Source organism: Syngnathus floridae, unplaced genomic scaffold (assembly GCF_059516105.1).
Source record: "Syngnathus floridae isolate MCC-2025c unplaced genomic scaffold, RoL_Sflo_1.0 HiC_scaffold_71, whole genome shotgun sequence".
In the NCBI taxonomy this organism is placed as follows: domain Eukaryota; kingdom Metazoa; phylum Chordata; class Actinopteri; order Syngnathiformes; family Syngnathidae; genus Syngnathus; species Syngnathus floridae.
The window spans coordinates 106,181-132,682 of NW_028284100.1; the positions used below are offsets into that span (position 1 = coordinate 106,181).

A 26,502-nucleotide genomic window follows, 5' to 3' on the forward strand; every position below is an offset into this window, starting at 1 on the left:
AACATCTCATTCATTTCACCAAATAACTTCACGCAGGTGGATAACGGCCGTCTCGGTCACGCTATGTTGCGTGATGCAGTTTTGAAGAACCAAATGCATTTATTCAATGAATAAGTCAAGCTAGTTCTATGTTTATGATGTTGTAAGTTACGGTACCGATTGAAGTTGAGTTCGAAGCCAGTGGAAAACAGCGCTGCGTTTGTGCTCTCCAGGTACAAATGTTGTGATCTCTGACTGACGACCGGGCGAGACTCGAGTAAGAGATGTCCAAACGAGCTCCGGCAGGGCGGGCCAAGGCGGAGCGAACGGACGCCCTTCAGGCCGCCAATGACGAGCTGAGAACCAAACTGATGGACGTCCAGTTAGAACTTCAGCAGGAGAAGAACAAGGTGAAAACCTCAACAGACAGACACTGCCTGCCTCCCTGCCTGCCTCCCTGCCTGCCTCCCTGCCTGCCTCCCTCCCTCCCAGTTTTCCCGATGTAGATTAGACATGCGTGTGCCATGACTGTGTCAGCCTACATCAACAAATGCACCGAGGACGTCAGCACCACTAAGAATATCATCACCCGGGGCAACCAACGACCCTGGATGACTGAGGAGGTACGTCAAACGCTACGAGCGCGGAACTCTGCCTTCAAGTCTGGCGACAAGGAGACACTGAGGACAGCGAGAGCCAACTTGAACCGTGCCATCAGGATAGCGAAGCGAGACCGCAGTCGAAAATTTCAGGATCGTTTCCACGACGTCAAAAACATCAGGAGTATGTGGCAAGGCATACGGGCGATTACAGACTACAACTCACCCTCCCCCCCCCCGGTGGGTGTAGTTGATGCTGACTTTCTAAATGGTCTAAATAACTTCTTTGGGAGGTTCGAGGCACTAAACGGCACTCCAGCAGTTAAAACTGTCCCCCATCAGGAAGAGGAGGTACTCTGCCTTGACTCCGCCGATGTGTTGAAGACCCTGAGGAGAGTCAACCCCTGTAAGGCCCCTGGCCCCGACAACATTCCTGGGCGTGTGTTCAGGGAATGTGCAAGTCATCTGGCTGGGGTCATCACAGACATTTTTAACACCTCGCTGGGCCAAGCCACAGTGCCGGCGTGCTTTAAGACTGCCTCCATCATTCCGGTGCCGAAGAAACCTCAAATCACCTCATTTAATGATTACCGGCCTGTTGCACTGACTCCGGTTATGATGAAGTGCTTCGAAAGGCTGCTTAAAGGTCACATCGTTTCCAGACTCCCCCTATTATTTGACCCGTTCCAGTTTGCCGACCGGCAAAACCGCTCCACTCAGGACGCCATCTCCTCCGTTCTTCACCTGAGCCTGGCTCACCTGGAGGAGAAGAACACCCATGTGCGGAGGCTGTTCCTGGACTTCAGCTCAGCGTTTAACACCATCATCCCACAGCATCTGGTAGGAAAATTGGAACACCTGGGCTTCAACACCCCCCTTCGCAACTGGCTGCTAGACTTCCTCACCAACAGACCTCAGTCAGTCCGGGTCGGACAGAACACCTCTGATGTCATCACCCTCAGCACAGGCTCCCTTCAGGGCTGCGTCCTGAGCCCCCTGCTGTGCACCCTGATGACACACGACTGCGTCCTCAGGTTCACCACCAATCACATCGTGAAGTCAGCAGACGACACAACGGTGGTGGGGCTCATCAGAGACAACAACGACCTGGACTACAGAGAGGAGGTGGAGCAGCTGGTGGGCTGGTGCAGAGAAAACAGCCTGATCCTGAATGAGGAGAAGATGAAGGAGATCATCGTCGACTTCAGGAAAAAACAGCCTCACCACGCTCCACTGATCATCAACAGCTCAGCTGTGGAGGTGGTCAGCACCACCAAATTCCTGGGGGTCCACATCACAGAAGACCTCACCTGGACTATGAACACTACGGCACTGGTCAAGAGGGCACAGAAGCGCTTGTACTTCCTGCGGAGGATGAGGAGAGCCCACCTGCCCCCACCCATCATGAGGACGTTCTACAGGAGCACCATAGAGAGCATTCTGACAAGCTGTCTCTCTGTGTGGTGTGGAGGCTGCACCGCCTCCGATTGGAAGAACGTGAGGAGAGTGGTGAGGACAGCAGAGAGGATCATAGGGGCTCCTCTTCCCTCCATTCAGGACATTTCATCTCAGCGCTGCATGTCCCGTGCCCGTAACATCATCAATGACCCATCACACCCCCACCATGGACTGTTCTCCCTGCTGCCCTCTGGGAAGAGGTTTGCAGCATCCGCTGCATGTCCACCAGGTTCTGCAACAGCTTTTTCCCTGCTGTCATCAGACTGTTGAACACTAGAACTGTTGAGCTCTAAACTGAACTCTGCATCACACATTCACAGAACTGTACTTTATGACACTACGGACCTCTATCTTGCACTATCTCGCACTACCAACTTTACTGAACTTGTATAAACCCTTTAAATAGAAGTTTAATACATGGTTTAGCATTCCTCTGCACACTCTTGAATACTGTTTTGCCTACTTGCACTATTGCATAATTATCACTGCTGCACTTTATACTTATTTTTAATATATATATATATATATATATATATATAGTATATATGTATATATATATATTTTCATAGGATATGTTACTTCTATTCAACTGCAATATCACTACTTTGTTGTAAGACGTATGCAACGGAATTTCGTTTTGTATGCACCATGTGCAGACAAGATGACAATAAAGTTTGTCTAAGTCTAAGTCATGTCAGGTCAGCTGTCTGGAGAGAGAGAGAAGTCAGGACCTGCGGGCGGAGCACCACCGTGCCACCGCCGCCATGACGGAACTCAAAAGCAAACTCCATGAGGAGAAGCAGAAAGAGTTAGCCATTACCAGGGAGACATTACTGCGGCAGCATGAAATGGAGCTGATGAGAGTGATCAAAATCAAAGATGGAGAGATCCAGCGACTGAATGCCTTGGTCCTCAGCCTGAGGGACGGCTCCATGGACAAGGTGATCCGCTCTATCCGTGTCTGACTATCCGCACGCCACGTCGGGCTTCGATGCGGCCGCTACCGTATTGTGTAGCTTGTCCCCAGTAAGCGTCGCGGCGCTCCGTTGCGGTCTCAACGGCCCGGTGTGGCGCAATGTCTGCTCAGGTGAGGAGGGGGGGCGCTTTGCTGGCGGAGGTGGAGGAGACGCGGCGGTGTCGGGAGACCGAGCGGTGTCGCCTCCACCAGGAGCGCGGAAGAAGCCCTGGCAGCGGCCCAGCAGGCCTGGCAGTCCCGAGCGGCCGAGCTCCGATCGGCTCATCACCAGCATCGGGAGGAGCTGAGCCGAACCAAGAGAGACTGCGAGAGGGAGATCCGCCGACTGGTAGGACTGATCAGATGCGCGGTGCGTGGCTATGTTCCCAATTTCGTTGTATACCTGCAGTGCAATGACACCTAAGGCATTCTATTCTATTCTATTTCACAAGAAGAAAATGTCCGGTTGCTCGCTTCGCTTTTGTCACAGCAAAGGTGTTCTAGTCGATTCCAGAAAAAAATTGGCCGGTTGCTCTCTTTGTTTTTGTCACAATTCTGGCAAATGAGTTTGCCCGCCTGCCTGAGCGCTCCCCGTTTGTACATCCAGACGGATGAGATCAAGCTGAAAGACAGAGCGGTTAGTGTTTTGGATGAAGCCCTGGGGCCGGCCACGTCCACCGCCTTCAGCTGCAGACTCAGGCTGCCGAGCAGCAGATCGCTGCCCTGAGGGATTCCCAAAGGGCGGGCCTAAACTACCCTGGAAGTGGGGTCAACGCCGCTACTAGCAATCCTCTTCATTGCGTAAGCCACCTCATCACACACTTGCAGTACGCATGACTTAGTTCGTTGCTGGAGGAAGGTAGCACAAAAACAGTTTTGAACTTTGAACGAGTGCTTGTGTGTGTGTGTTGCGGGGCGTTTTCAGTCTCAGGAGGATCGGGACACGCGACGGTTTCATCTGAAAATCGCTGAGCTCAGCGCAGTCATCAGGAAACTGGAGGATCGAAACGCCCTGCTTTCTGAAGAGCGCAATGAACTGGTAATTTATTGACGGCACGCTTGAAGGTTTGCGCTACGTTTGATGCGCGCCATCCAGCGAGGCACCCATTGCGCTTGCTTATTAGTTGAGCGGCGCGGCGAGTCGGTTGCCTGGTAGATGTCTTTTATTGGGAGCCAAAGCCACGATTCCGTTCAAACCGATGCAAAAGGAATGAATACGTTCTGGCCCGCGTGTTGTGCGTCTTTCACATCCCGCACTTCATGCTTGCAGCTAAAGCGACTGAGAGAAACAGAAAGCCAGTTTCTGCCACTCCTGTACAAAAACAAACGCCTGAGCAGGAAGAATGAAGAACTCTCGCTGGTGCTGTGTCGCCTTGAAAACAAAGTGCGCTTTGTCACCCAGGAGAACGAGGAGATGGCAAGCTTGGTAAGTCGACGCGGACAACGGCGGCGTGCCAACAGAGTCCACTGCATTTGTGTTCCACAGAGAAGGCCTAGTTCGCTCAATGACCTGGACCGCGGTTGCGGCCAGCAGGACGGTGAAATGGAGTTCCTTCAAGTTGTGGAGCAGCGGCACATCATCGACGACTTGTCCAAGGTCTTCAGGCAGGCGACTCGGTGCACGTACGGCAGCGCTGCGCTCGCTCGCTGTCGCCAGGAAACCTTTTCCGTCCAAAGCTTGGCCGGCGGCCGCCATCCAAAAAATTGGCCCCTTAAATTCCGACCTTTCAAGCAGGAGCATTGTGCGCACGCGTTTGAACACGCTTTAGACTCGTTTTGCCGTTTTCAGCAGCTCAAAGCTCCCGTTTTGTCAGCGCCTTTGCCACTCGCTGTGCGCTGAAAACGACGGACTTGCCCGGCTGCTCAGCCCGTCAACCATGAGCCGCGAGCGCGACGTCATTGTCCGTAGGCAGCTAGTGGCAAAATGCACCCTGTTAGAGTTGCGCTCGCTCCAACTTATTTTGCAAGAACCACACGGGAGACAAGTAAGTTCTTTTGGACACCTGCAGGTGGAGAGTCCATCCGTTGTACGAATGAAGTCTGACTCTCGGCTCCTGCACGAGCATTTTAATTAAGAGAAACAGGGTGGGTGTAAGAGTGGATTGAATAGAGGAAGCCCTTGACCTCTAGTCAAAACATAGCAAGGGGTGTTTTACGACTTTGTGTAGGAAGGGATAAGCGATAGGGATAAATAAGGGATAAATAATATTATTTATTACAGGTCGCAGTCAAAGTCAAAGCAACACAATGATACGATAAAGATAATCTGGAAAACCCTGACACACCCTGTAGTTGTCACTTTTGGAAAAGACGAGCGTCCCTCCAATCATCGCCGGTGACGTGTTTTTCAGGCTCTGGAGACAGGAGCTCATGTCAGAAATGTCATTGTGAGTCGCGTTTGTTTCTGCGCCGGAGCCGTTCGTTCCCTTTGCATCCAAAGAATCTCAAAGGCGGATTATTTGTGTCGACAGGAGAGAGATTTGCTGCTACGATACCGACGTCGAGAATCTCTGAGGAGGAACAAAGCGTGAGGTCCTGCAAGGTGAGTCTGTTTGTTTGCGGCTGCTTGGTGTTGCGCAAGATGAAATGGCCTTTTTCTCGCTATCGTTCCTCTCGTCGATTCATCGTGAGGTGTCGCTTCAGTTTGTTCAGACAGATGTTTGCTTCCGCGCCCGCAGGTCATCGAAACATTTTACGGCTACGACGAAGACGTGTTGGTGGACTCGGACGGATCGTCCTTGTCTTTTCACACCGACAGAACCCCCGACACGGAACCCGAAGAGGTAGCCCGCCATTTCTGCCAGCGTATTGGCACCAAACATTCCTCTTCAGCCTGGAATCGGACTCGTCTTTGCGTCGCGGGTGCTTTGTCGCCGGTCTGACTGATTCTGGTACTAGTGCTGTGTTGCATTGGTGTGTGCATGAAGAGGCGGAGCTTCGCTACCGCCAGCTGACGCAAGAATATCAAGCGCTGCAACGAGCCTACGCTCTGCTAGCCCAGACCAGCGAAAGGGGACTACGACGCCGAGAAGGAGATCAAGGTGGCGCCCCTTCCCGCAACCCCCGGCCGGGTCGCAGCCTCCCCGTTCTCACCCAGCCTCGGGTGTTCTCTGGTCTGAAAGGAGGAGGAGGAGCCTCCCTCCTCCTCCTTTCAGACCAGAGAAAAGCTGATGGTAGAAATGGGTCACTATCAAAGCAGAGTAGCAGATCTGGAGTCAGCGCTGAAGCAACAAGGACAGGTAAGCTCATCAATGAGCACACCTTTTTCTCAGACAAAATAGCTACATTCTTCAGTCACTCATCCGTCTGGCATTACTGGACCAACCCCCCCCCCCCCCGAACGTGGCTGGGAAAATGCGGAGAAAAGCAAATGTCATTTTCCAGTCAACCAAAGAATTTGTGGATGAAAATGACACAACATTCCAAAGCTGTCCACGCGTTTGTCTCTTCTAGAATGTCAAGTGGGTGGAGGAGAAGCAGCTGCTGCGTCAGAGCAATCAGCAGTTGGCCGAAAAGGTGACGGAAAGAAAGGCGCTGGGCGGAGTCGCTTGGCGTCACACCTGTCGGGAAGCCCCGCAGATGAGGTCTGACTGTCTTTTCAGGTCAGGCGGATGGAGGCGGAAGAAGCGCGTCTGAAAGAGCACATCCAGTGCAGGATGGTGTTGTTCAGTGCGGCATGGTGTTGTTCAATGCAGGATCGTGTTGTTCAGTGCAGCATAATGTTGTTCAGTGCAGCATGGTGTTGTTCAGTGCGGCATGGTGTTGTTCAATGCGGCATGGTGTTGTTCAGTGCGGGATGGTGTTGTTCAGTGCGGCATGGTGTTTTTCAGTGCGGCATAATGTTGTTCAGTGCGGCATAATGTTGTTCAGTGCGGCATAATGTTGTTCAGTGCGGCATGGTGTTGTTCAGTGCGGCATGGTGTTGTTCAGTGCGGCATGGTGTTGTTCAGTGCAGGATGGTGTTGTTCAGTGCGGCATGGTGTTGTTTAATGCGGCATGGTGTTGTTCAGTGCGGGATGGTGTTGTTCAGTGCAGGATGGTGTCGTTCAGTGCGGCATGGTGTTGTTCAGTGCGGAATGGTGTTGTTCAGTGCGGCATGGTGTTGTTCAGTGCGGCATGGTGTTGTTCAGTGCAGGATGGTGTTGTTCAATGCGGGATCGTGTTGTTCAGTGCGGCATGGTGTTGTTCAGTGCGGCATGGTGTTGTTCAGTGCGGCATAATGTTGTTCAGTGCGGCATGGTGTTGTTCAGTGCGGCATGGTGTTGTTCAGTGCGGCATGGTGTTGTTCAGTGCGGCATGGTGTTGTTCAGTGCGGCATAATGTTGTCCAGTGCGCCATAATGTTGTTCAGTGCGGCATGGTGTTGTTTAGTGCGGGATGGTGTTGTTCAGTGCAGGATGGTGTTGTTCAGTGCGGCATGGTGTTGTTCAGTGCGGCATGGTGTTGTTCAGTGCGGCATGGTGTTGTTCAGTGCGGCATGGTGTTGTTCAGTCCGGCATAATGTTGTTCAGTGCGGCATGGTGTTGTTCAGTGTGGAAAGGTGTTGTTCAGTGCAGGATGGTGTTGTTCAGTGCGGCATGGTGTTGTTCAATGCAGGATCGTGTTGTTCAGTGCAGCATAATGTTGTTCAGTGCAGCATGGTGTTGTTCAGTGCGGCATGGTGTTGTTCAATGCGGCATGGTGTTGTTCACTGCGGGATGGTGTTGTTCAATGCGGGATCGTGTTGTTCAGTGCGGCATAATGTTGTTCAGTGCAGCATGGTGTTGTTCAGTGCGGCATGGTGTTGTTCAGTGCGACATAATGTTGTTTAGTGCGGCATAATGTTGTTCAGTGCGGCATAATGTTGTTCAGTGCGGCATGGTGTTGTTCAGTGCGGCATGGTGTTGTTCAGTGCGGCATGGTGTTGTTCAGTGCAGGATGGTGTTGTTCAGTGCGGCATGGTGTTGTTCAATGCGGCATGGTGTTGTTCAGTGCGGGATGGTGTTGTTCAGTGCAGGATGGTGTTGTTCAGTGCGGCATGGTGTTGTTCAGTGCGGAATGGTGTTGTTCAGTGCGGCATGGTGTTGTTCAGTGCGGCATGGTGTTGTTCAGTGCAGGATGGTGTTGTTCAATGCGGGATCGTGTTGTTCAGTGCGGCATGGTGTTGTTCAGTGCGGCATGGTGTTGTTCAGTGCGGCATAATGTTGTTCAGTGCGGCATGGTGTTGTTCAGTGCAGCATGGTGTTGTTCAGTGCGGCATGGTGTTGTTCAGTGCGGCATGGTGTTGTTCAGTGCGGCATAATGTTGTCCAGTGCGCCATAATGTTGTTCAGTGCGGCATGGTGTTGTTCAGTGCGGGATGGTGTTGTTCAGTGCAGGATGGTGTTGTTCAGTGCGGCATGGTGTTGTTCAATGCGGCATGGTGTTGTTCAGTGCGGGATGGTGTTGTTCAGTGCGGCATGGTGTTGTTCAGTGCGGCATAATGTTGTTCAGTGCGGCATGGTGTTGTTCAGTGCGGCATGGTGTTGTTCAGTGCGGCATGGTGTTGTTCAGTGCGGCATGGTGTTGTTCAGTGCGGAATGGTGTTGTTCAGTGCGGCATGGTGTTGTTCAGTGCGGGATGGTGTTGTTCAATGCGGGATCGTGTTGTTCAGTGCGGGGTGGTGTTGTTCAGTGCAGGATGGTGTTGTTCAGTGCAGGATGGTGTTGTTCAGTGCGGCATGGTGTTGTTCAATGCAGGATCGTGTTGTTCAGTGCAGCATAATGTTGTTCAGTGCAGCATGGTGTTGTTCAGTGCGGCATGGTGTTGTTCAATGCGGCATGGTGTTGTTCAGTGCGGGATGGTGTTGTTCAGTGCGGCATGGTGTTTTTCAGTGCGGCATAATGTTGTTCAGTGCGGCATGGTGTTGTTCAGTGCGGCATGGTGTTGTTCAGTGCAGGATGGTGTTGTTCAGTGCGGCATGGTGTTGTTCAATGCAGGATCGTGTTGTTCAGTGCAGCATAATGTTGTTCAGTGCAGCATGGTGTTGTTCAGTGCGGCATGGTGTTGTTCAATGCGGCATGGTGTTGTTCACTGCGGGATGGTGTTGTTCAATGCGGGATCGTGTTGTTCAGTGCGGCATAATGTTGTTCAGTGCAGCATGGTGTTGTTCAGTGCGGCATGGTGTTGTTCAGTGCGACATAATGTTGTTCAGTGCGGCATAATGTTGTTCAGTGCGGCATAATGTTGTTCAGTGCGGCATGCTGTTGTTCAGTGCGGCATGGTGTTGTTCAGTGCGGCATGGTGTTGTTCAGTGCAGGATGGTGTTGTTCAGTGCGGCATGGTGTTGTTTAATGCGGCATGGTGTTGTTCAGTGCGGGATGGTGTTGTTCAGTGCAGGATGGTGTCGTTCAGTGCGGCATGGTGTTGTTCAGTGCGGGATGGTGTTGTTCAGTGCGGCATGGTGTTGTTCAGTGCGGCATGGTGTTGTTCAGTGCAGGATGGTGTTGTTCAATGCGGGATCGTGTTGTTCAGTGCGGCATGGTGTTGTTCAGTGCGGCATGGTGTTGTTCAGTGCGGCATAATGTTGTTCAGTGCGGCATGGTGTTGTTCAGTGCGGCATGGTGTTGTTCAGTGCGGCATGGTGTTGTTCAGTGCGGCATGGTGTTGTTCAGTGCGGCATAATGTTGTCCAGTGCGCCATAATGTTGTTTAGTGCGGGATGGTGTTGTTCAGTGCAGGATGGTGTTGTTCAGTGCGGCATGGTGTTGTTCAATGCGGCATGGTGTTGTTCAGTGCGGGATGGTGTTGTTCAGTGCGGCATGGTGTTGTTCAGTGCGGCATAATGTTGTTCAGTGCGGCATGGTGTTGTTCAGTGCGGCATGGTGTTGTTCAGTGCGGCATGGTGTTGTTCAGTGCGGCATGGTGTTGTTCAGTGCGGAATGGTGTTGTTCAGTGCGGCATGGTGTTGTTCAGTGCGGGATGGTTTTCAATGCGGGATCGTGTTGTTCAGTGCGGGGTGGTGTTGTTCAGTGCAGGATGGTGTTGTTCAGTGCAGGATGGTGTTGTTCAGTGCGGCATGGTGTTGTTCAATGCAGGATCGTGTTGTTCAGTGCAGCATAATGTTGTTCAGTGCAGCATGGTGTTGTTCAGTGCGGCATGGTGTTGTTCAATGCGGCATGGTGTTGTTCAGTGCGGGATGGTGTTGTTCAGTGCGGCATGGTGTTTTTCAGTGCGGCATAATGTTGTTCAGTGCGGCATGGTGTTGTTCAGTGCGGCATGGTGTTGTTCAGTGCGACATAATGTTGTTCAGTGCGGCATGGTGTTGTTCAGTGCGGCATGGTGTTGTTCAGTGCGGCATGGTGTTGTTCAGTGCGGCATGGTGTTGTTCAGTGCGGCATGGTGTTGTTCAGTGCAGGATGGTGTTGTTCAGTGCAGGATGGTGTTGTTCAATGCGGCATGGTGTTGTTCAGTGCGGGATGGTGTTGTTCAGTGCAGGATGGTGTTGTTCAGTGCGGCATGGTGTTGTTCAGTGCGGAATGGTGTTGTTCAGTGCGGCATGGTGTTGTTCAGTGCGGCATGGTGTTGTTCAGTGCAGGATGGTGTTGTTCAATGCGGGATGGTGTTGTTCAGTGCGGGATGGTGTTGTTCAGTGCAGGATGGTGTTGTTCAGTGCGGCATGGTGTTGTTCAATGCGGCATGGTGTTGTTCAGTGCAGGATGGTGTTGTTCAGTGCGGCATGGTGTTGTTCAATGCGGCATGGTGTTGTTCAATGCGGCATGGTGTTGTTCAGTGCGGCATGGTGTTGTTCAGTGCGGCATGGTGTTGTTCAGTGCAGCGTAATGTTGTTCAGTGCGGCATGGTGTTGTTCAGTGCGGAATGGTGTTGTTCAGTGCGGCATGGTGTTGTTCAGTGCAGGATGGTGTTGTTCAGTGCGGCATGGTGTTGCTCAGTGCGGCATGGTGTTGTTCAGTGCGGGATGGTGTTGTTCATTGCGGCATGGTGTTGTTCAGTGCGGCATGGTGTTGTTCAGTGCGGCATGGTGTTGTTCAGTGCGGCATAATGTTGTTCAGTGCGCCATAATGTTGTTCAGTGCGGCATGGTGTTGTTCAGTGCGGGATGGTGTTGTTCAGTGCAGGATGGTTTTGTTCAGTGCGGCATGGTGTTGTTCAGTGCGGCATGGTGTTGTTCAGTGCAGCATAATGTTGTTCAGTGCGGCATAATGTTGTTCAGTGCGGGATGGTGTTGTTCATTGCGGCATGGTGTTGTTCAGTGCGGCATGGTGTTGTTCAGTGCGGCATGGTGTTGTTCAGTGCGGGATGGTGTTGTTCAGTGCAGGATGGTGTTGTTCAGTGCGGCATGGTGTTGTTCAGTGCGGCATGGTGTTGTTCATTTCGGCATAATGTTGTTCAGTGCGGCATAATGTTGTTTAGTGCGGCATGGTGTTGTTCAGTGCGGGATGGTGTTGTTCAGTGCGTTATAATGTTGTTCAGTGCGGCATGGTGTTGTTCAGTGCGGCATGGTGTTGTTCAGTGCGGCATGGTGTTGTTCAGTGCGGCATAATGTTGTTCAGTGCGGCATAATGTTGTTCAGTGCGGCATGGTGTTGTTCAGTGCGGGATGGTGTTGTTCAGTGCGGGATGGTGTTGTTCAGTGCGGCATGGTGTTCAATGCGGAATGGTGTTGTTCAGTGCAGGATGGTGTTGTTCAGTGCAGCATGGTGTTGTTCAGTGCGGCATAATGTTGTTCAGTGCGGCATGGTGTTGTTCAGTGCGGCATGGTGTTGTTCAGTGCGGCATGGTGTTGTTCAGTGCGGCATAATGTTGTTCAGTGCGGCATGGTGTTGTTCAGTGCGGCATGGTGTTGTTCAGTGCGGCATAATGTTCAGTGCGGCATAATGTTGTTCAGTGCGGCATGGTGTTGTTCAGTGCGGGATGGTGTTGTTCAGTGCAGGATGGTGTTGTTCAGTGCGGCATGGTGTTCAGTGCGGGATGGTGTCTTTCAGTGCGGCATGGTGTCGTTCAGTGCGGCATGGTGTCTTTCAGTGCGGCATGGTGTCGTTCAGTGAGGCATGGTGTTGTTCAGTGCGGCATGGTGTTGTTTAGTGCGGCATGGTGTTATTCAGTGCGGGATGGTGTTGTTCAGTGTGGCATGGTGTTCAGTGCGGCATGGTGTTGTTCAGTGCGGTATCGTGTTGTTCAGTGCGGTATCGTGTTTCTCAGTGCGGTATCGTGTTGTTCAGTGCAGTATCGTTGTGTTGTTCGTATTGTGTTTAACACTTAGCCTCTAACACTTAGCCTCTAACACTTAGCCTCTAGCATCTAGAAGGTAAATAAATAGGAAGGAAGGACTCACCGGTGACGTCTTCGCCCACGTCCAAGCGTTGTACTTTGTATTTTCATCCTTCTGACAGTGGAAAACATAGCCAACAAACACCGTGGAACCTAAACGAATGAAAGAAAACTATCATTTGGCCACAACCAACATTCACAGATACAACACAATGTGACGTGCGGGGTTGAGGTTAAAGGTTGAGTGAAGGGCCCTCGTTTTAAACTACTTTTTTGAAAAGGATTGGGAACAAGTAAGACGTATTTAATTTATTTAATGGGAAGTAGTAAGAGCTATTGAATTTAATCTATGTATTATATTCTATTGTATTGTATTCTGTTGTATTCTTTTGGATTGTATTCACACTAACCCCACTAAAACTTCAGCCCACAAAAACTCGCCTCTGGCGCCTAGCCTCTGGCACTTAGCCTCTAACACTTAGCCTTTAACACTTAGCCTTTAACACGTAGCCTTTAACACTTAGCCTAGAAGGTGAATAAATAGGGTTAAAGGTTGAGTGAAGGGACCTCGTTTTAAACTACTTTTTTGTAAAGGAGTGGGAACAAGTAAGACGTATTTAATTTATTTAATGGGAAGTAGTAAGACTTATTAAATTTATTTAATCTACTTTTCTTCCCAGGCAAAATTTGATGTGCTGCAATTCCAAATTTCCAAAGTGAATGAAGGAATGAAGTCCTTTAAATTATGATTTTGTATAAATACTAGGCATTAACACAAAATCGACGGCACAAAATGGGCAGACTTTACTTGTTTGAAAAGGACTGGTTACAAGACAGACTTTTTTAATTTATTTAATGGGAAGAAGACTTATTTAGTTTAATTGATCTATTTTTGTTCCCTGGCAAAATTCGATTTGCTGCAATTCCAAATTTCCAAAGTGAATGAAGGAAAGAAGTCGTTTAAATTATGATTTTGTTTAAATACTAGGCATAGACACAAAATCTACGGCACAAAATGGGCAGACTTTACTTGTTTGAAGAGGACTGGTTACAAGACAGACTTTTCTGATTTATTTAATGGGAAGAAGACTTATTTAGTTTATTTAATCTATTTTTGTTCCCTGGCAAAATTGGATTTGCTGAAATTGTATTTTGCCAAATCTTGCCTTGAGACCTGATAGGAAGTATTAAACGCTTAGTTAAATCAATACAAGTTGGTAATAAGAGCGAGTAATGTTGGTTGAACCGATGAATGAAGGTTGAAAGCAATTTAAATTATGACTTTGTATAAATACTAGATATTAACAGAACATCTACTGCGCGAAATGGGCAGAGTTTACTTGTTTGAGAAGGAGTGGCTTATTCAAAACTAAGATTTATTTAATCTGTTTGTTCCCAGGCAAAATTGGATGTGATGCAATTCCAAATTTCACCACATGATGGTGCCCAATTTTGACTTCATAGGACATATTAAACACTTAGCTTGTTATTATGTTCAAGGTAATCAGATTTGTTTATTATTCTAATGGCCTCTTCAAAACTATTCTGGATTACTACTTTGGATCTATTCTACATTACTTGGCAACAACATACTCTGTAACAGATTAGGCAGTATAATCATATCTGTTAACTTGAGAGTGCCCACACTCAATCTACTTATCGTGATGTGTTAAATCAATTACTGTTAGACATTATTTGTCTGATAATCTACCAAATCTTTGAATTGAAGAATTTGTGATTTAATTAATAGCTTGTTGTTATGTTAAGGGTAATCAGACTTGTATATAATTCTAATGGCCTTCTTTTGAAAACTATTCTGAATTACAACTTTGGATCTTATATTACTTTGCAACAATCTACTCCGTGACAGATTAGGCAGTATAATCACATATGTTAACTTCAGTGCCCACACTGTATTTATTTATGGTTATTTGTTAAATCAAGTACTGTTAGACATGAAATAGGAAGTGTTTAACATAAATGTTATGGCTACTCACCATTGTAGCTCGCTCCTGGTCAATGATACGAGCCTCTTCTTGCAGTGGAAAACTTGCAGCCAACAAACACCGTGGAACCTAAAGGAATGAAATTAAACATTAACATTTCGCCTCGACCAATTTTCACACGTACAACGCAACGCGGCTACACTTCTGCTATTACAAACGTAAATCTCCTTAAACACAATGAGTGTTACTTACCGTGTACGCTCTAGACGGTCCAGTTGCAAGCAGAAAATAAAGATATTTCTGTTGATAATCGTCGCTGCTCAGTGGCTCACGGCCATCGCGCCAACAGATTTGAATTTTGGCGGAGGTTCGGGCAATTACGTCATATCCACGGCACATGACTGCGACGTAATACCCGCTTATCTGAAACGGCAGTTAAAAGTAGAGTTACATCAAGTTTTCTTGGAACCTAAACGAATGAAAGAAAACTATCATTTGGCCACAACCAACATTCACAGATACAACACAACGTGCGGGGTTGGGGTTAAAGATTGAGTGAAGGGCCCTCGTTTTAAACTACTGTTTTGAAAAGGAGTGGGAACAAGTAAGACGTATTTAATTTATTTAATGGGAAGTAGTAAGACTTATTAAATTTATTTAATCTACTTTTCTTCCCAGGCAAAATTTGATGTGCTGCAATTCCAAATTTCCAAAGTGAATGAAGGAATGAAGTCCTTTAAATTATGATTTTGTATAAATACTAGGCATTAACACAAAATCGACGGCACAAAATGGGCAGACTTTACTTGTTTGAAAAGGACTGGTTACAAGACAGACTTTTTTAATTTATTTAATGGGAAGAAGACTTATTTAGTTTAATTGATCTATTTTTGTTCCCTGCCAAAATTCGATTTGCTGCAATTCCAAATTTCCAAAGTGAATGAAGGAAAGAAGTCGTTTAAATTATGATTTTGTTTAAATACTAGGCATAGACACAAAATCTACGGCACAAAATGGGCAGACTTTACTTGTTTGAAGAGGACTGGTTACAAGACAGACTTTTCTGATTTATTTAATGGGAAGAGGACTTATTTAGTTTATTTAATCTATTTTTGTTCCCTGGCAAAATTGGATTTGCTGAAATTGTATTTTGCCAAATCTCGATTTGAGACCTGATAGGAAGTATTAAACGCTTAGTTAAATCAATACAAGTTGGTAATAAGAGCGAGTAATGTTGGTTGAACCGATGAATGAAGGTTGAAAGCAATTTAAATTATGACTTTGTATAAATACTAGATATTAACAGAACATCTACTGCGCAAAATGGGCAGAGTTTACTTGTTTGAGAAGGAGTGGCTTATTCAAAACTAAGATTTATGTAATCTGTTTGTTCCCAGGCAAAATTGGATGTGATGCAATTCCAAATTTCACCACATGATGGTGCCCAATTTTGACTTCATAGGACATATTAAACACTTAGCTTGTTATTATGTTCAAGGTAATCAGATTTGTTTATCATTCTAATGGCCTCTTCAAAACTATTCTGGATTACTACTTTGGATCTATTCTACATTACTCGGCAACAACATACTCTGTAACAGATTAGGCAGTATAATCACATATGTTAACTTGAGAGTGCCCACACTCAATCTACTTATCGTGATGTGTTAAATCAATTACTGTTAGACATTATTTGTCTGATAATCTACCAAATCTTTGAATTGAAGAATTTGTGATTTAATTAATAGCTTGTTCGGGGTAATCAGACTTGTATATAATTCTAATGGCCTTCTTTTGAAAACTATTCTGAATTACAACTTTGGATCTTATATTACTTTGCAACAATCTACTCGGTGACAGATTAGGCAGTATAATCACATATGTTAACTTCAGTGCCCACACTGTATTTATTTATGGTTATTTGTTAAATCAAGTACTGTTAGACATGAAATAGGAAGTGTTTAACATAAATGTTATGGCTACTCACCATTGTAGCTCGCTCCTGGTCAATGATATGAGCCTCTTCTTGCAGTGGAAAACTTGCAGCCAACAAACACCGTGGAACCTAAAGGAATGAAATTAAACATTAACATTTCGCCCGGACCAACATTCACACGTACAACGCAACGCGGCTACACTTCTGCTATTACAAACGTAAATCTCCTTAAACACAACGAGTGTTACTTACCGTGTACGCTCTAGGCAAAATTGGATGTGATGCAATTCCAAATCTATCTGAAACGGCAGTTAAAAGTAGAGTTACATCAAGTTTTCTTTTTTAATCAACACAATCATTTACAACCGTTGACCAGAAAGAATCGTCGAAATTCGACGTCCCCCACAAACGCCACGCTCACTCGCTTTTCAGGGCAACAAAAGTACTTCTTTTTAAAAACGATGAGTTGTACTTACCGTGTACGCTCTGGACGGTCCAGTTGCAAGCAGAAAATAAAAATATTTCTCTTGTTAGTCGTATGTTACCATCCGCTGTGTCTTTGTCAACATCGCCGCCATTTTCCTACTTCCTGCTGCGAGCCACGCCCACGGATTTAAATTTGGGCGGAAGCTCTTTCCATTGGCGTCGTTTTCGCGTATAGCAAATCCGATTGGTTGGGAAGGGGGCACGGTTATGCAGCCGAGGAGTCCTGTGATCGGTGGGATGTAAAGTAGGCGTCGACGTCACGTCCGCGTCACGTGACCACGACGTGGCAGACGTCAAATAGCAACCGCTGTTTTGTTTAGTAGACTTACAGTTGTTATGCATTGACATAATGGCGCACACACCAAATAGATTTAAATAAATTAAATAATTCTTCTGCCCACTCTCTTTTAAACAAGTTAACTCTCCCCGCGGATTTGAATTCCGGCGAAAGTTACGCCCATCGACGTCACGTATGTCACGTGACCACGACGTGGCAAATGTCATATAGCAACCGCTGTTTTGTTTAGTAGATTTACAGTTGTTATGCATTGGCATAATGGTGTGCACTCAAAATAGATTTAAATAAATTAAATATTTCTTCTGCCTACTCCCTTTTAAACAAGTTAACTCTGCCCACGTCCATTGACGTCTTGTCTGCGTCACGTGACCACGACGTAGCGACGTCATATAGTAACCGCTGTTTTGACCAGTAGACTTCGTTATTATGCGTTGACATAATGGCGCACTGGTTAGCATGGCCACCTCTTAAGCATGATGATGCGGGTTCGACGCCTGATCAATGTTAGCATGGAGTGAGCTGAAGTGCATGGCGCTGAAGATTTGAATCTTTGAAATGCGCTGAGGTCTGACATATCAGGCAGAATGGTTTGCCATCACGTTCAACAAAAAATAGAAACTTTCCCACTCTGATTAAAACGTCCTGTGTTCATCTACGTATTTTTGTTTTGCTGTGCATCTTTTCCCTGCCATTTCGAGAGCCCAATTGACACTCATAGTTTAAAGAAATGTGTTTGCCCATCCTACTTTGTGGAATTTCACCACATGCGCTTTTGACCAAAATACCAAATTGAACTCAAGTGAAGCCAACACGCACAACCCCCCCCCCCCCCCCCCCCACACACACACACACACACACAAATGTTGATATGAACATAAAAGAGCCGCATGCGGTTCGGGAGTTGCGGCTTGGCCAAACCTGTACTATACAACTTTATTTGTATAAAATTTTCACAACAGCTGTCACACAAACAAAGCGGGAAAAACCGAAGACGTGCGTGTTCCGCCCACGCTGGATTTATTTGCACCTTTGAAAAGACACCGTATTGCCGCAGATGTGGCAAAGAGTACTTTTGGGCATCTGAGACGGAAGGATGTCCAAAGCATCACGTCACCTGCTCTGGTAGGCATGGTGGTGGGACGTTGAGGTCAACCGCTTTGGGGTTGGCTGACTCTTTGATCGCAGGATGCCACACACTTGAAGACAGAAGCAGAAAAGCAGAGCTAAATGCAAAATGTACTCACCGGTGACTCCAATTTTTTTCCCCCCTGAAGAAACAGCTGGACGGGTGGCCCCGGCTGGCCAGTGGGACTCTTGTTATTCTGACCCTTTTTAGTGCGCGTTTGGGGCAACAACCGTTTTTTGTGGCGCTCTCTTCTGGTTCAAAAGTGCCCTGCATGTGAATTTGCTTTTCCTGCCTTCTGATTGGATGAGCGCCGGTGTGACGCGGTGCCTCTGTCACCGTGGCGGGGGGTATACGTTGGCATCGGAGCGTCTGCCAACGTCTGAGACCGGCTGGCAGTGTATCGGAGGTGTCGAGTGCGGTGCCGCTGGAGCTCACTCACCAGCTGGTGTTAGGGCCACAGAATGAAGGCCAAGGAGAAGAATAGAAAGAGAAACAGAAACTTCTCCTCCAATTGTTTGATTTGTCTCTTCTGAGCTTCGATGAATTCTTTCAGCTCTTTGTTCCTCTAGGACGGACAAATGGAAAGTGGCATTCAAAAGCCAGTAAGCGTGCAAGTAAGTGCCGGGCTGGCTTTGGGCCCTTACCTGTTGCGCGCTGTGCAGCAGATCCATTCTCTCTTGGAGGATGCAAGCGTCGCGCTCCCTCAACTCGCACATCAGGGCTCGCTTCCATTGGTCCACGGCGCTCCTAAGCTCTTCTCTCTGATCCGCCGTCAGCACGTCATTCACGCCAGCGTGGCTGGCTTTTTCGCCGTCCGTGGCGGGGCAGTCCCGCTGCGGTAGCGCCTCGTACAACATGGCCTCCAGCTCCAGGATCCTCTGGGCCGCAATCCTCGTCCATCAGTGGTCCGGCGGGAGATTTGAGGGCGGCTTACCTTATGAGCCTGGTCCATGGAACACTTCCTGAAGTCCAACTCTTCATCCAGGTAGCCCTTCTGCTTGCAGAACATATCCTAGCACAGCTCAAGGTCAGAATTGTTGGGGCACATTGCCGGAGTTCCCCTTGGCTGATGTCGCGTGTCTGTCTACCTTCTCACTTTCAATGTCCAACATCTTCTGTTGAAGTGCTGACTTGGTCACTTTGATGTATTCTAACCACTGAGGAAAGGCTGCTGTCACATAAGCAGAATGCGAGAGCGTGCGTGGACGTGCGCGTTACCTTCTCGGCTAGGGTGAGAAGGGTCCTGGCGTGAATCACGACCACCTGCTCCTCGTTGGTGAGATTCTGCAAGAGCCCAAAGGCACAGCGTCAACAAGCTTCTTTCAGCGCAAAGCCTTCCAAAAGTCACATTTGAGCCGCCGAGTCTCGTGGAGTGCGAACATAAGGAGTTCGACATACACTTACGGCGTTATAGCCCAGGATGTCCAGCTTCTTCATCAGATCACTGATGACGATGTCCGGGGGAAAGGCGCAAGGAGCAATGTAAGGTGTTCTGGGACCTCGGGTTAAGGTTAGGGTTGCGAGGGACGCCTTACGTACGCTCACGCCCTCGGCCTCGCAGTAGATCTGCAAAGGGCTGAGGCCGTCTGGGAAACGGACTTGCAGAAACTTCAAGACGGGGGAGCGCCACTCCCTCTCCTGAAAGGCAGAGGCATGCATCCGTCCGTCCGTCCGTCCGTCCGTCCGTCCGTCACATCTCTGGCCTCAACACGCTTGTGCGAGTCTTCCCACCTCCAGCTCCAGGATGCGGAACTCAAGCAGTTCGTTTTGGTCTCGGATATCCTGGATGTGCTCTTTCAGACGCGCTTCTTCCGCCTCCATCCGCCTGACCTGAAAAGACAGTCAGACCTCATCTGCGGGGCTTCCCGACAGGTGTGACGCCAAGCGACTCCGCCCAGCGCCTTTCTTTCCGTCACCTTTTCGGCCAACTGCTGATTGCTCTGACGCAGCAGCTGCTTCTCCTCCACCCACTTGACATTCTAGAAGAGACAAACGCGTGGACAGCTTTGGAATGTTGTGTCATTTTCATCCACAAATTCTTTGGTTGACTGGAAAATGACATTTGCTTTTCTCCGCATTTTCCCAGCCACGTTCGGGGGGGGGGGGGGGGGGGGTTGGTCCAGTAATGCCAGACGGATGAGTGACTGAAGAATGTAGCTATTTTGTCTGAGAAAAAGGTGTGCTCATTGATGAGCTTACCTGTCCTTGTTGCTTCAGCGCTGACTCCAGATCTGCTACTCTGCTTTGATAGTGACCCATTTCTACCATCAGCTTTTCTCTGGTCTGAAAGGAGGAGGAGGGAGGCTCCTCCTCCTCCTTTCAGACCAGAGAACACCCGAGGCTGGGTGAGAACGGGGAGGCTGCGACCCGGCCGGGGGTTGCGGGAAGGGGCGCCACCTTGATCTCCTTCTCGGCGTCGTAGTCCCCTTTCGCTGGTCTGGGCTAGCAGAGCGTAGGCTCGTTGCAGCGCTTGATATTCTTGCGTCAGCTGGCGGTAGCGAAGCTCCGCCTCTTCATGCACACACCAATGCAACACAGCACTAGTACCAGAATCAGTCAGACCGGCGACAAACCACCCGCGACGCAAAGACGAGTCCGATTCCAGGCTGAAGAGGAATGTTTGGTGCCAATACGCTGGCAGAAATGGCGGGCTACCTCTTCGGGTTCCGTGTCGGGGGTTCTGTCGGTGTGAAAAGACAAGGACGATCCGTCCGAGTCCACCAACACGTCTTCGTCGTAGCCGTAAAATGTTTCGATGACCTGCGGGCGCGGAAGCAAACATCTCTCTGAACAAACTGAAGCGACACCTCACGATGAATCGACGAGAGGAACGATAGCGAGAAAAAGGCCATTTCATCTTGCGCAACACCAAGCAGCCGCAAACAAACAGACTCACCTTGCAGGACCTCACGCTTTGTTCCTCCTCAGAGATTCTCGACGTCGGTATCGTAGCAGCAAATCTCTCTCCTGTCGACACAAATAATCCGCCTTTGAGATTCTTTGGATGCAAAGGGAACGAACGGCTCCGGCGCAGAAACAAACGCGACTCACAATGACATTTCTGACATGAGCTCCTGTCTCCAGAGCCTGAAAAACACGTCACCGGCGATGATTGGAGGGACGCTCGTCTTTTCCAAAAGTGACAACTACAGGGTGTGTCAGGGTTTTCCAGATTATCTTTATCGTATCATTGTGTTGCTTTGACTTTGACTGCGACCTGTAATAAATAATATTATTTATCCCTTATTTATCCCTATCGCTTATCCCTTCCTACACAAAGTCGTAAAACACCCCTTGCTATGTTTTGACTAGAGGTCAAGGGCTTCCTCTATTCAATCCACTCTTACACCCACCCTGTTTCTCTTAATTAAAATGCTCGTGCAGGAGCCGAGAGTCAGACTTCATTCGTACAACGGATGGACTCTCCACCTGCAGGTGTCCAAAAGAACTTACTTGTCTCCCGTGTGGTTCTTGCAAAATAAGTTGGAGCGAGCGCAACTCTAACAGGGTGCATTTTGCCACTAGCTGCCTACGGACAATGACGTCGCGCTCGCGGCTCATGGTTGACGGGCTGAGCAGCCGGGCAAGTCCGTCGTTTTCAGCGCACAGCGAGTGGCAAAGGCGCTGACAAAACGGGAGCTTTGAGCTGCTGAAAACGGCAAAACAAGTCTAAAGCGTGTTCAAACGCGTGCGCACAATGCTCCTGCTTGAAAGGTCGGAATTTAAGGGGCCAATTTTTTGGATGGCGGCCGCCGGCCAAGCTTTGGACGGAAAAGGTTTCCTGGCGACAGCGAGCGAGCGCGGCGCTGCCGTACGTGCACCGAGTCGCCTGCCTGAAGACCTTGGACAAGTCGTCGATGATGTGCCGCTGCTCCACAACTTGAAGGAACTCCATTTCACCGTCCTGCTGGCCGCAACCGCGGTCCAGGTCATTGAGCGAACTAGGCCTTCTCTGTGGAACACAAATGCAGTGGACTCTGTTGGCACGCCGCCGTTGTCCGCGTCGACTTACCAAGCTTGCCATCTCCTCGTTCTCCTGGGTGACAAAGCGCACTTTGTTTTCAAGGCGACACAGCACCAGCGAGAGTTCTTCATTCTTCCTGCTCAGGCGTTTGTTTTTGTACAGGAGTGGCAGAAACTGGCTTTCTGTTTCTCTCAGTCGCTTTAGCTGCAAGCATGAAGTGCGGGATGTGAAAGACGCACAACACGCGGGCCAGAACGTATCCATTCCTTTTGCATCGGTTTGAACGGAATCGTGGCTTTGGCTCCCAATAAAAGACATCTACCAGGCAACCGACTCGCCGCGCCGCTCAACTAATAAGCAAGCGCAATGGGTGCCTCGCTGGATGGCGCGCATCAAACGTAGCGCAAACCTTCAAGCGTGCCGTCAATAAATTACCAGTTCATTGCGCTCTTCAGAAAGCAGGGCGTTTCGATCCTCCAGTTTCCTGATGACTGCGCTGAGCTCAGCGATTTTCAGATGAAACCGTCGCGTGTCCCGATCCTCCTGAGACTGAAAACGCCCCGCAACACACACACACAAGCACTCGTTCAAAGTTCAAAACTGTTTTTGTGCTACCTTCCTCCAGCAACGAACTAAGTCATGCGTACTGCAAGTGTGTGATGAGGTGGCTTACGCAATGAAGAGGATTGCTAGTAGCGGCGTTGACCCCACTTCCAGGGTAGTTTAGGCCCGCCCTTTGGGAATCCCTCAGGGCAGCGATCTGCTGCTCGGCAGCCTGAGTCTGCAGCTGAAGGCGGTGGACGTGGCCGGCCCCAGGGCTTCATCCAAAACACTAACCGCTCTGTCTTTCAGCTTGATCTCATCCGTCTGGATGTACAAACGGGGAGCGCTCAGGCAGGCGGGCAAACTCATTTGCCAGAATTGTGACAAAAACAAAGAGAGCAACCGGCCAATTTTTTTCTGGAATCGACTAGAACACCTTTGCTGTGACAAAAGCGAAGCGAGCAACCGGACATTTTCTTCTTGTGAAATAGAATAGAATAGAATGCCTTAGGTGTCATTGCACTGCAGGTATACAACGAAATTGGGAACATAGCCACGCACCGCGCATCTGATCAGTCCTACCAGTCGGCGGATCTCCCTCTCGCAGTCTCTCTTGGTTCGGCTCAGCTCCTCCCGATGCTGGTGATGAGCCGATCGGAGCTCGGCCGCTCGGGACTGCCAGGCCTGCTGGGCCGCTGCCAGGGCTTCTTCCGCGCTCCTGGTGGAGGCGACACCGCTCGGTCTCCCGACACCGCCGCGTCTCCTCCACCTCCGCCAGCAAAGCGCCCCCCCTCCTCACCTGAGCAGACATTGCGCCACACCGGGCCGTTGAGACCGCAACGGAGCGCCGCGACGCTTACTGGGGACAAGCTACACAATACGGTAGCGGCCGCATCGAAGCCCGACGTGGCGTGCGGATAGTCAGACACGGATAGAGCGGATCACCTTGTCCATGGAGCCGTCCCTCAGGCTGAGGACCAAGGCATTCAGTCGCTGGATCTCTCCATCTTTGATTTTGATCACTCTCATCAGCTCCATTTCATGCTGCCGCAGTAATGTCTCCCTGGTAATGGCTAACTCTTTCTGCTTCTCCTCATGGAGTTTGCTTTTGAGTTCCGTCATGGCGGCGGTGGCACGGTGGTGCTCCGCCCGCAGGTCCTGACTTCTCTCTCTCTCCAGACAGCTGACCTGACATGACTTAGACTTAGACAAACTTTATTGTCATCTTGTCTGCACATGGTGCATACAAAACGAAATTCCGTTGCATACGTCTTACAACAAAGTAGTGATATTGCAGTTGAATAGAAGTAACATATCCTATGAAAATATATATATATACATATATACTATATATATATATATATATATATATATATATATTAAAAATAAGTATAAAGTGCAGCAGTGATAATTATGCAATAGTGCAAGTAGGCAAAACAGTATTCAAGAGTGTGCAGAGGAATGCTAAACCATGTATTAAACTTCTATTTAAAGGGTTTATACAAGTTCAGTAAAGTTGGTAGTGCGAGATAGTGCAAGATAGAGGTCCGTAGTGTCATAAAGTACAGTTCTGTGAATGTGTGATGCAGAGTTCAGTTTAGAGCTCAACAGTTCTAGTGTTCAACAGTCTGATGACAGCAGGGAAAAAGCTGTTGCAGAACCTGGTGGACCTGCAGCGGATGCTGCAAACCTCTTCCCAGAGGGCAGCAGGGAGAACAGTCCATGGTGGGGGTGTGATGGGTCATTGATGATGTTACGGGCACGGGACATGCAGCGCTGAGATGAAATGTCCTGAATGGAGGGAAGAGGAGCCCCTATGATCCTCTCTGCTGTCCTCACCACTCTCCTCACGTTCTTCCAATCGGAGGCGGTGCAGCCTCCACACCACACAGAGAGACAGCTTGTCAGAATGCTCTCTATGGTGCTCCTGTAGAACGTCCTCATGATGGGTGGGGGCAGGTGGGCTCTCCTCATCCTCCGCAGGAAGTACAAGCGCTTCTGTGCCCTCTTGACCAGTGCCGTAGTGTTCATAGTCCAGGTGAGGTCTTCTGTGATGTGGACCCCCAGGAATTTGGTGGTGCTGACCACCTCCACAGCTGAGCTGTTGATGATCAGTGGAGCGTGGTGAGGCTGTTTTTTCCTGAAGTCGACGATGATCTCCTTCATCTTCTCCTCATTCAGGATCAGGCTGTTTTCTCTGCACCAGCCCACCAGCTGCTCCACCTCCTCTCTGTAGTCCAGGTCGTTGTTGTCTCTGATGAGCCCCACCACCGTTGTGTCGTCTGCTGACTTCACGATGTGATTGGTGGTGAACCTGAGGACGCAGTCGTGTGTCATCAGGGTGCACAGCAGGGGGCTCAGGACGCAGCCCTGAAGGGAGCCTGTGCTGAGGGTGATGACATCAGAGGTGTTCTGTCCGACCCGGACTGACTGAGGTCTGTTGGTGAGGAAGTCTAGCAGCCAGTTGCGAAGGGGGGTGTTGAAGCCCAGGTGTTCCAATTTTCCTACCAGATGCTGTGGGATGATGGTGTTAAACGCTGAGCTGAAGTCCAGGAACAGCCTCCGCACATGGGTGTTCTTCTCCTCCAGGTGAGCCAGGCTCAGGTGAAGAACGGAGGAGATGGCGTCCTGAGTGGAGCGGTTTTGCCGGTCGGCAAACTGGAACGGGTCAAATAATAGGGGGAGTCTGGAAACGATGTGACCTTTAAGCAGCCTTTCGAAGCACTTCATCATAACCGGAGTCAGTGCAACAGGCCGGTAATCATTAAATGAGGTGATTTGAGGTTTCTTCGGCACCGGAATGATGGAGGCAGTCTTAAAGCACGCCGGCACTGTGGCTTGGCCCAGCGAGGTGTTAAAAATGTCTGTGATGACCCCAGCCAGATGACTTGCACATTCCCTGAACACACGCCCAGGAATGTTGTCGGGGCCAGGGGCCTTACAGGGGTTGACTCTCCTCAGGGTCTTCAACACATCGGCGGAGTCAAGGCAGAGTACCTCCTCTTCCTGATGGGGGACAGTTTTAACTGCTGGAGTGCCGTTTAGTGCCTCGAACCTCCCAAAGAAGTTATTTAGACCATTTAGAAAGTCAGCATCAACTACACCCACCGGGGGGGGGGGGAGGGTGAGTTGTAGTCTGTAATCGCCCGTATGCCTTGCCACATACTCCTGATGTTTTTGACGTCGTGGAAACGATCCTGAAATTTTCGACTGCGGTCTCGCTTCGCTATCCTGATGGCACGGTTCAAGTTGGCTCTCGCTGTCCTCAGTGTCTCCTTGTCGCCAGACTTGAAGGCAGAGTTCCGCGCTCGTAGCGTTTGACGTACCTCCTCAGTCATCCAGGGTCGTTGGTTGCCCCGGGTGATGATATTCTTAGTGGTGCTGACGTCCTCGGTGCATTTGTTGATGTAGGCTGACACAGTCATGGCACACGCATGTCTAATCTACATCGGGAAAACTGGGAGGGAGGGAGGCAGGCAGGGAGGCAGGCAGGGAGGCAGGCAGGGAGGCAGGCAGTGTCTGTCTGTTGAGGTTTTCACCTTGTTCTTCTCCTGCTGAAGTTCTAACTGGACGTCCATCAGTTTGGTTCTCAGCTCGTCATTGGCGGCCTGAAGGGCGTCCGTTCGCTCCGCCTTGGCCCGCCCTGCCGGAGCTCGTTTGGACATCTCTTACTCGAGTCTTGCCCGGTCGTCAGTCAGAGATCACAACATTTGTACCTGGAGAGCACAAACGCAGCGCTGTTTTCCACTGGCTTCGAACTCAACTTCAATCGGTACCGTAACTTACAACATCATAAACATAGAACTAGCTTGACTTATTCATTGAATAAATGCATTTGGTTCTTCAAAACTGCATCACGCAACATAGCGTGACCGAGACGGCCGTTATCCACCTGCGTGAAGTTATTTGGTGAAATGAATGAGATGTTTAAGACACCATCGTTCTGTCTCTATGTAGATGAAGGTAAA

The 26,502-nt window shown here is 49.2% G+C and overlaps 1 protein-coding gene and 1 long non-coding RNA gene across 10 annotated transcripts in view; both read right to left on the reverse strand.

Annotated features, from left to right (window-relative positions):
• Nucleotides 1-12,268: 12,268 nt before the first annotated feature.
• Nucleotides 12,269-26,502, reverse strand: part of LOC148377979 (uncharacterized) — a 69,315-nt gene continuing 55,081 nt past the window's right edge. For 2 of the 9 annotated variants that reach the window (XM_088368070.1, XM_088368071.1), the window contains exon 18: nucleotides 25,839-26,250. Coding sequence is in view for 1 of the 9 variants with exons in the window: in XM_088368073.1 (XP_088224199.1) it covers nucleotides 12,296-12,388; nucleotides 14,233-14,310; nucleotides 14,434-14,604; nucleotides 16,169-16,246 (420 nt within the window). In the remaining 8 variants the exon portion in view is untranslated. Of the gene's footprint in view, nucleotides 12,389-14,232; nucleotides 14,311-14,433; nucleotides 14,605-16,168; nucleotides 16,247-25,817; nucleotides 26,251-26,502 lie in introns of those variants that run through there. The other 7 variants (XM_088368073.1, XM_088368075.1, XM_088368067.1 and 4 more) reach the window with 7 other exon arrangements.
• Nucleotides 20,386-21,350, reverse strand: LOC148377980 (uncharacterized). Its single transcript, XR_015856282.1, has 3 exons — nucleotides 21,079-21,350; nucleotides 20,924-20,994; nucleotides 20,386-20,787 (listed from the first exon to the last, which is right to left on the reverse strand). It is a non-coding gene; the product is annotated as an uncharacterized LOC148377980 (long non-coding RNA).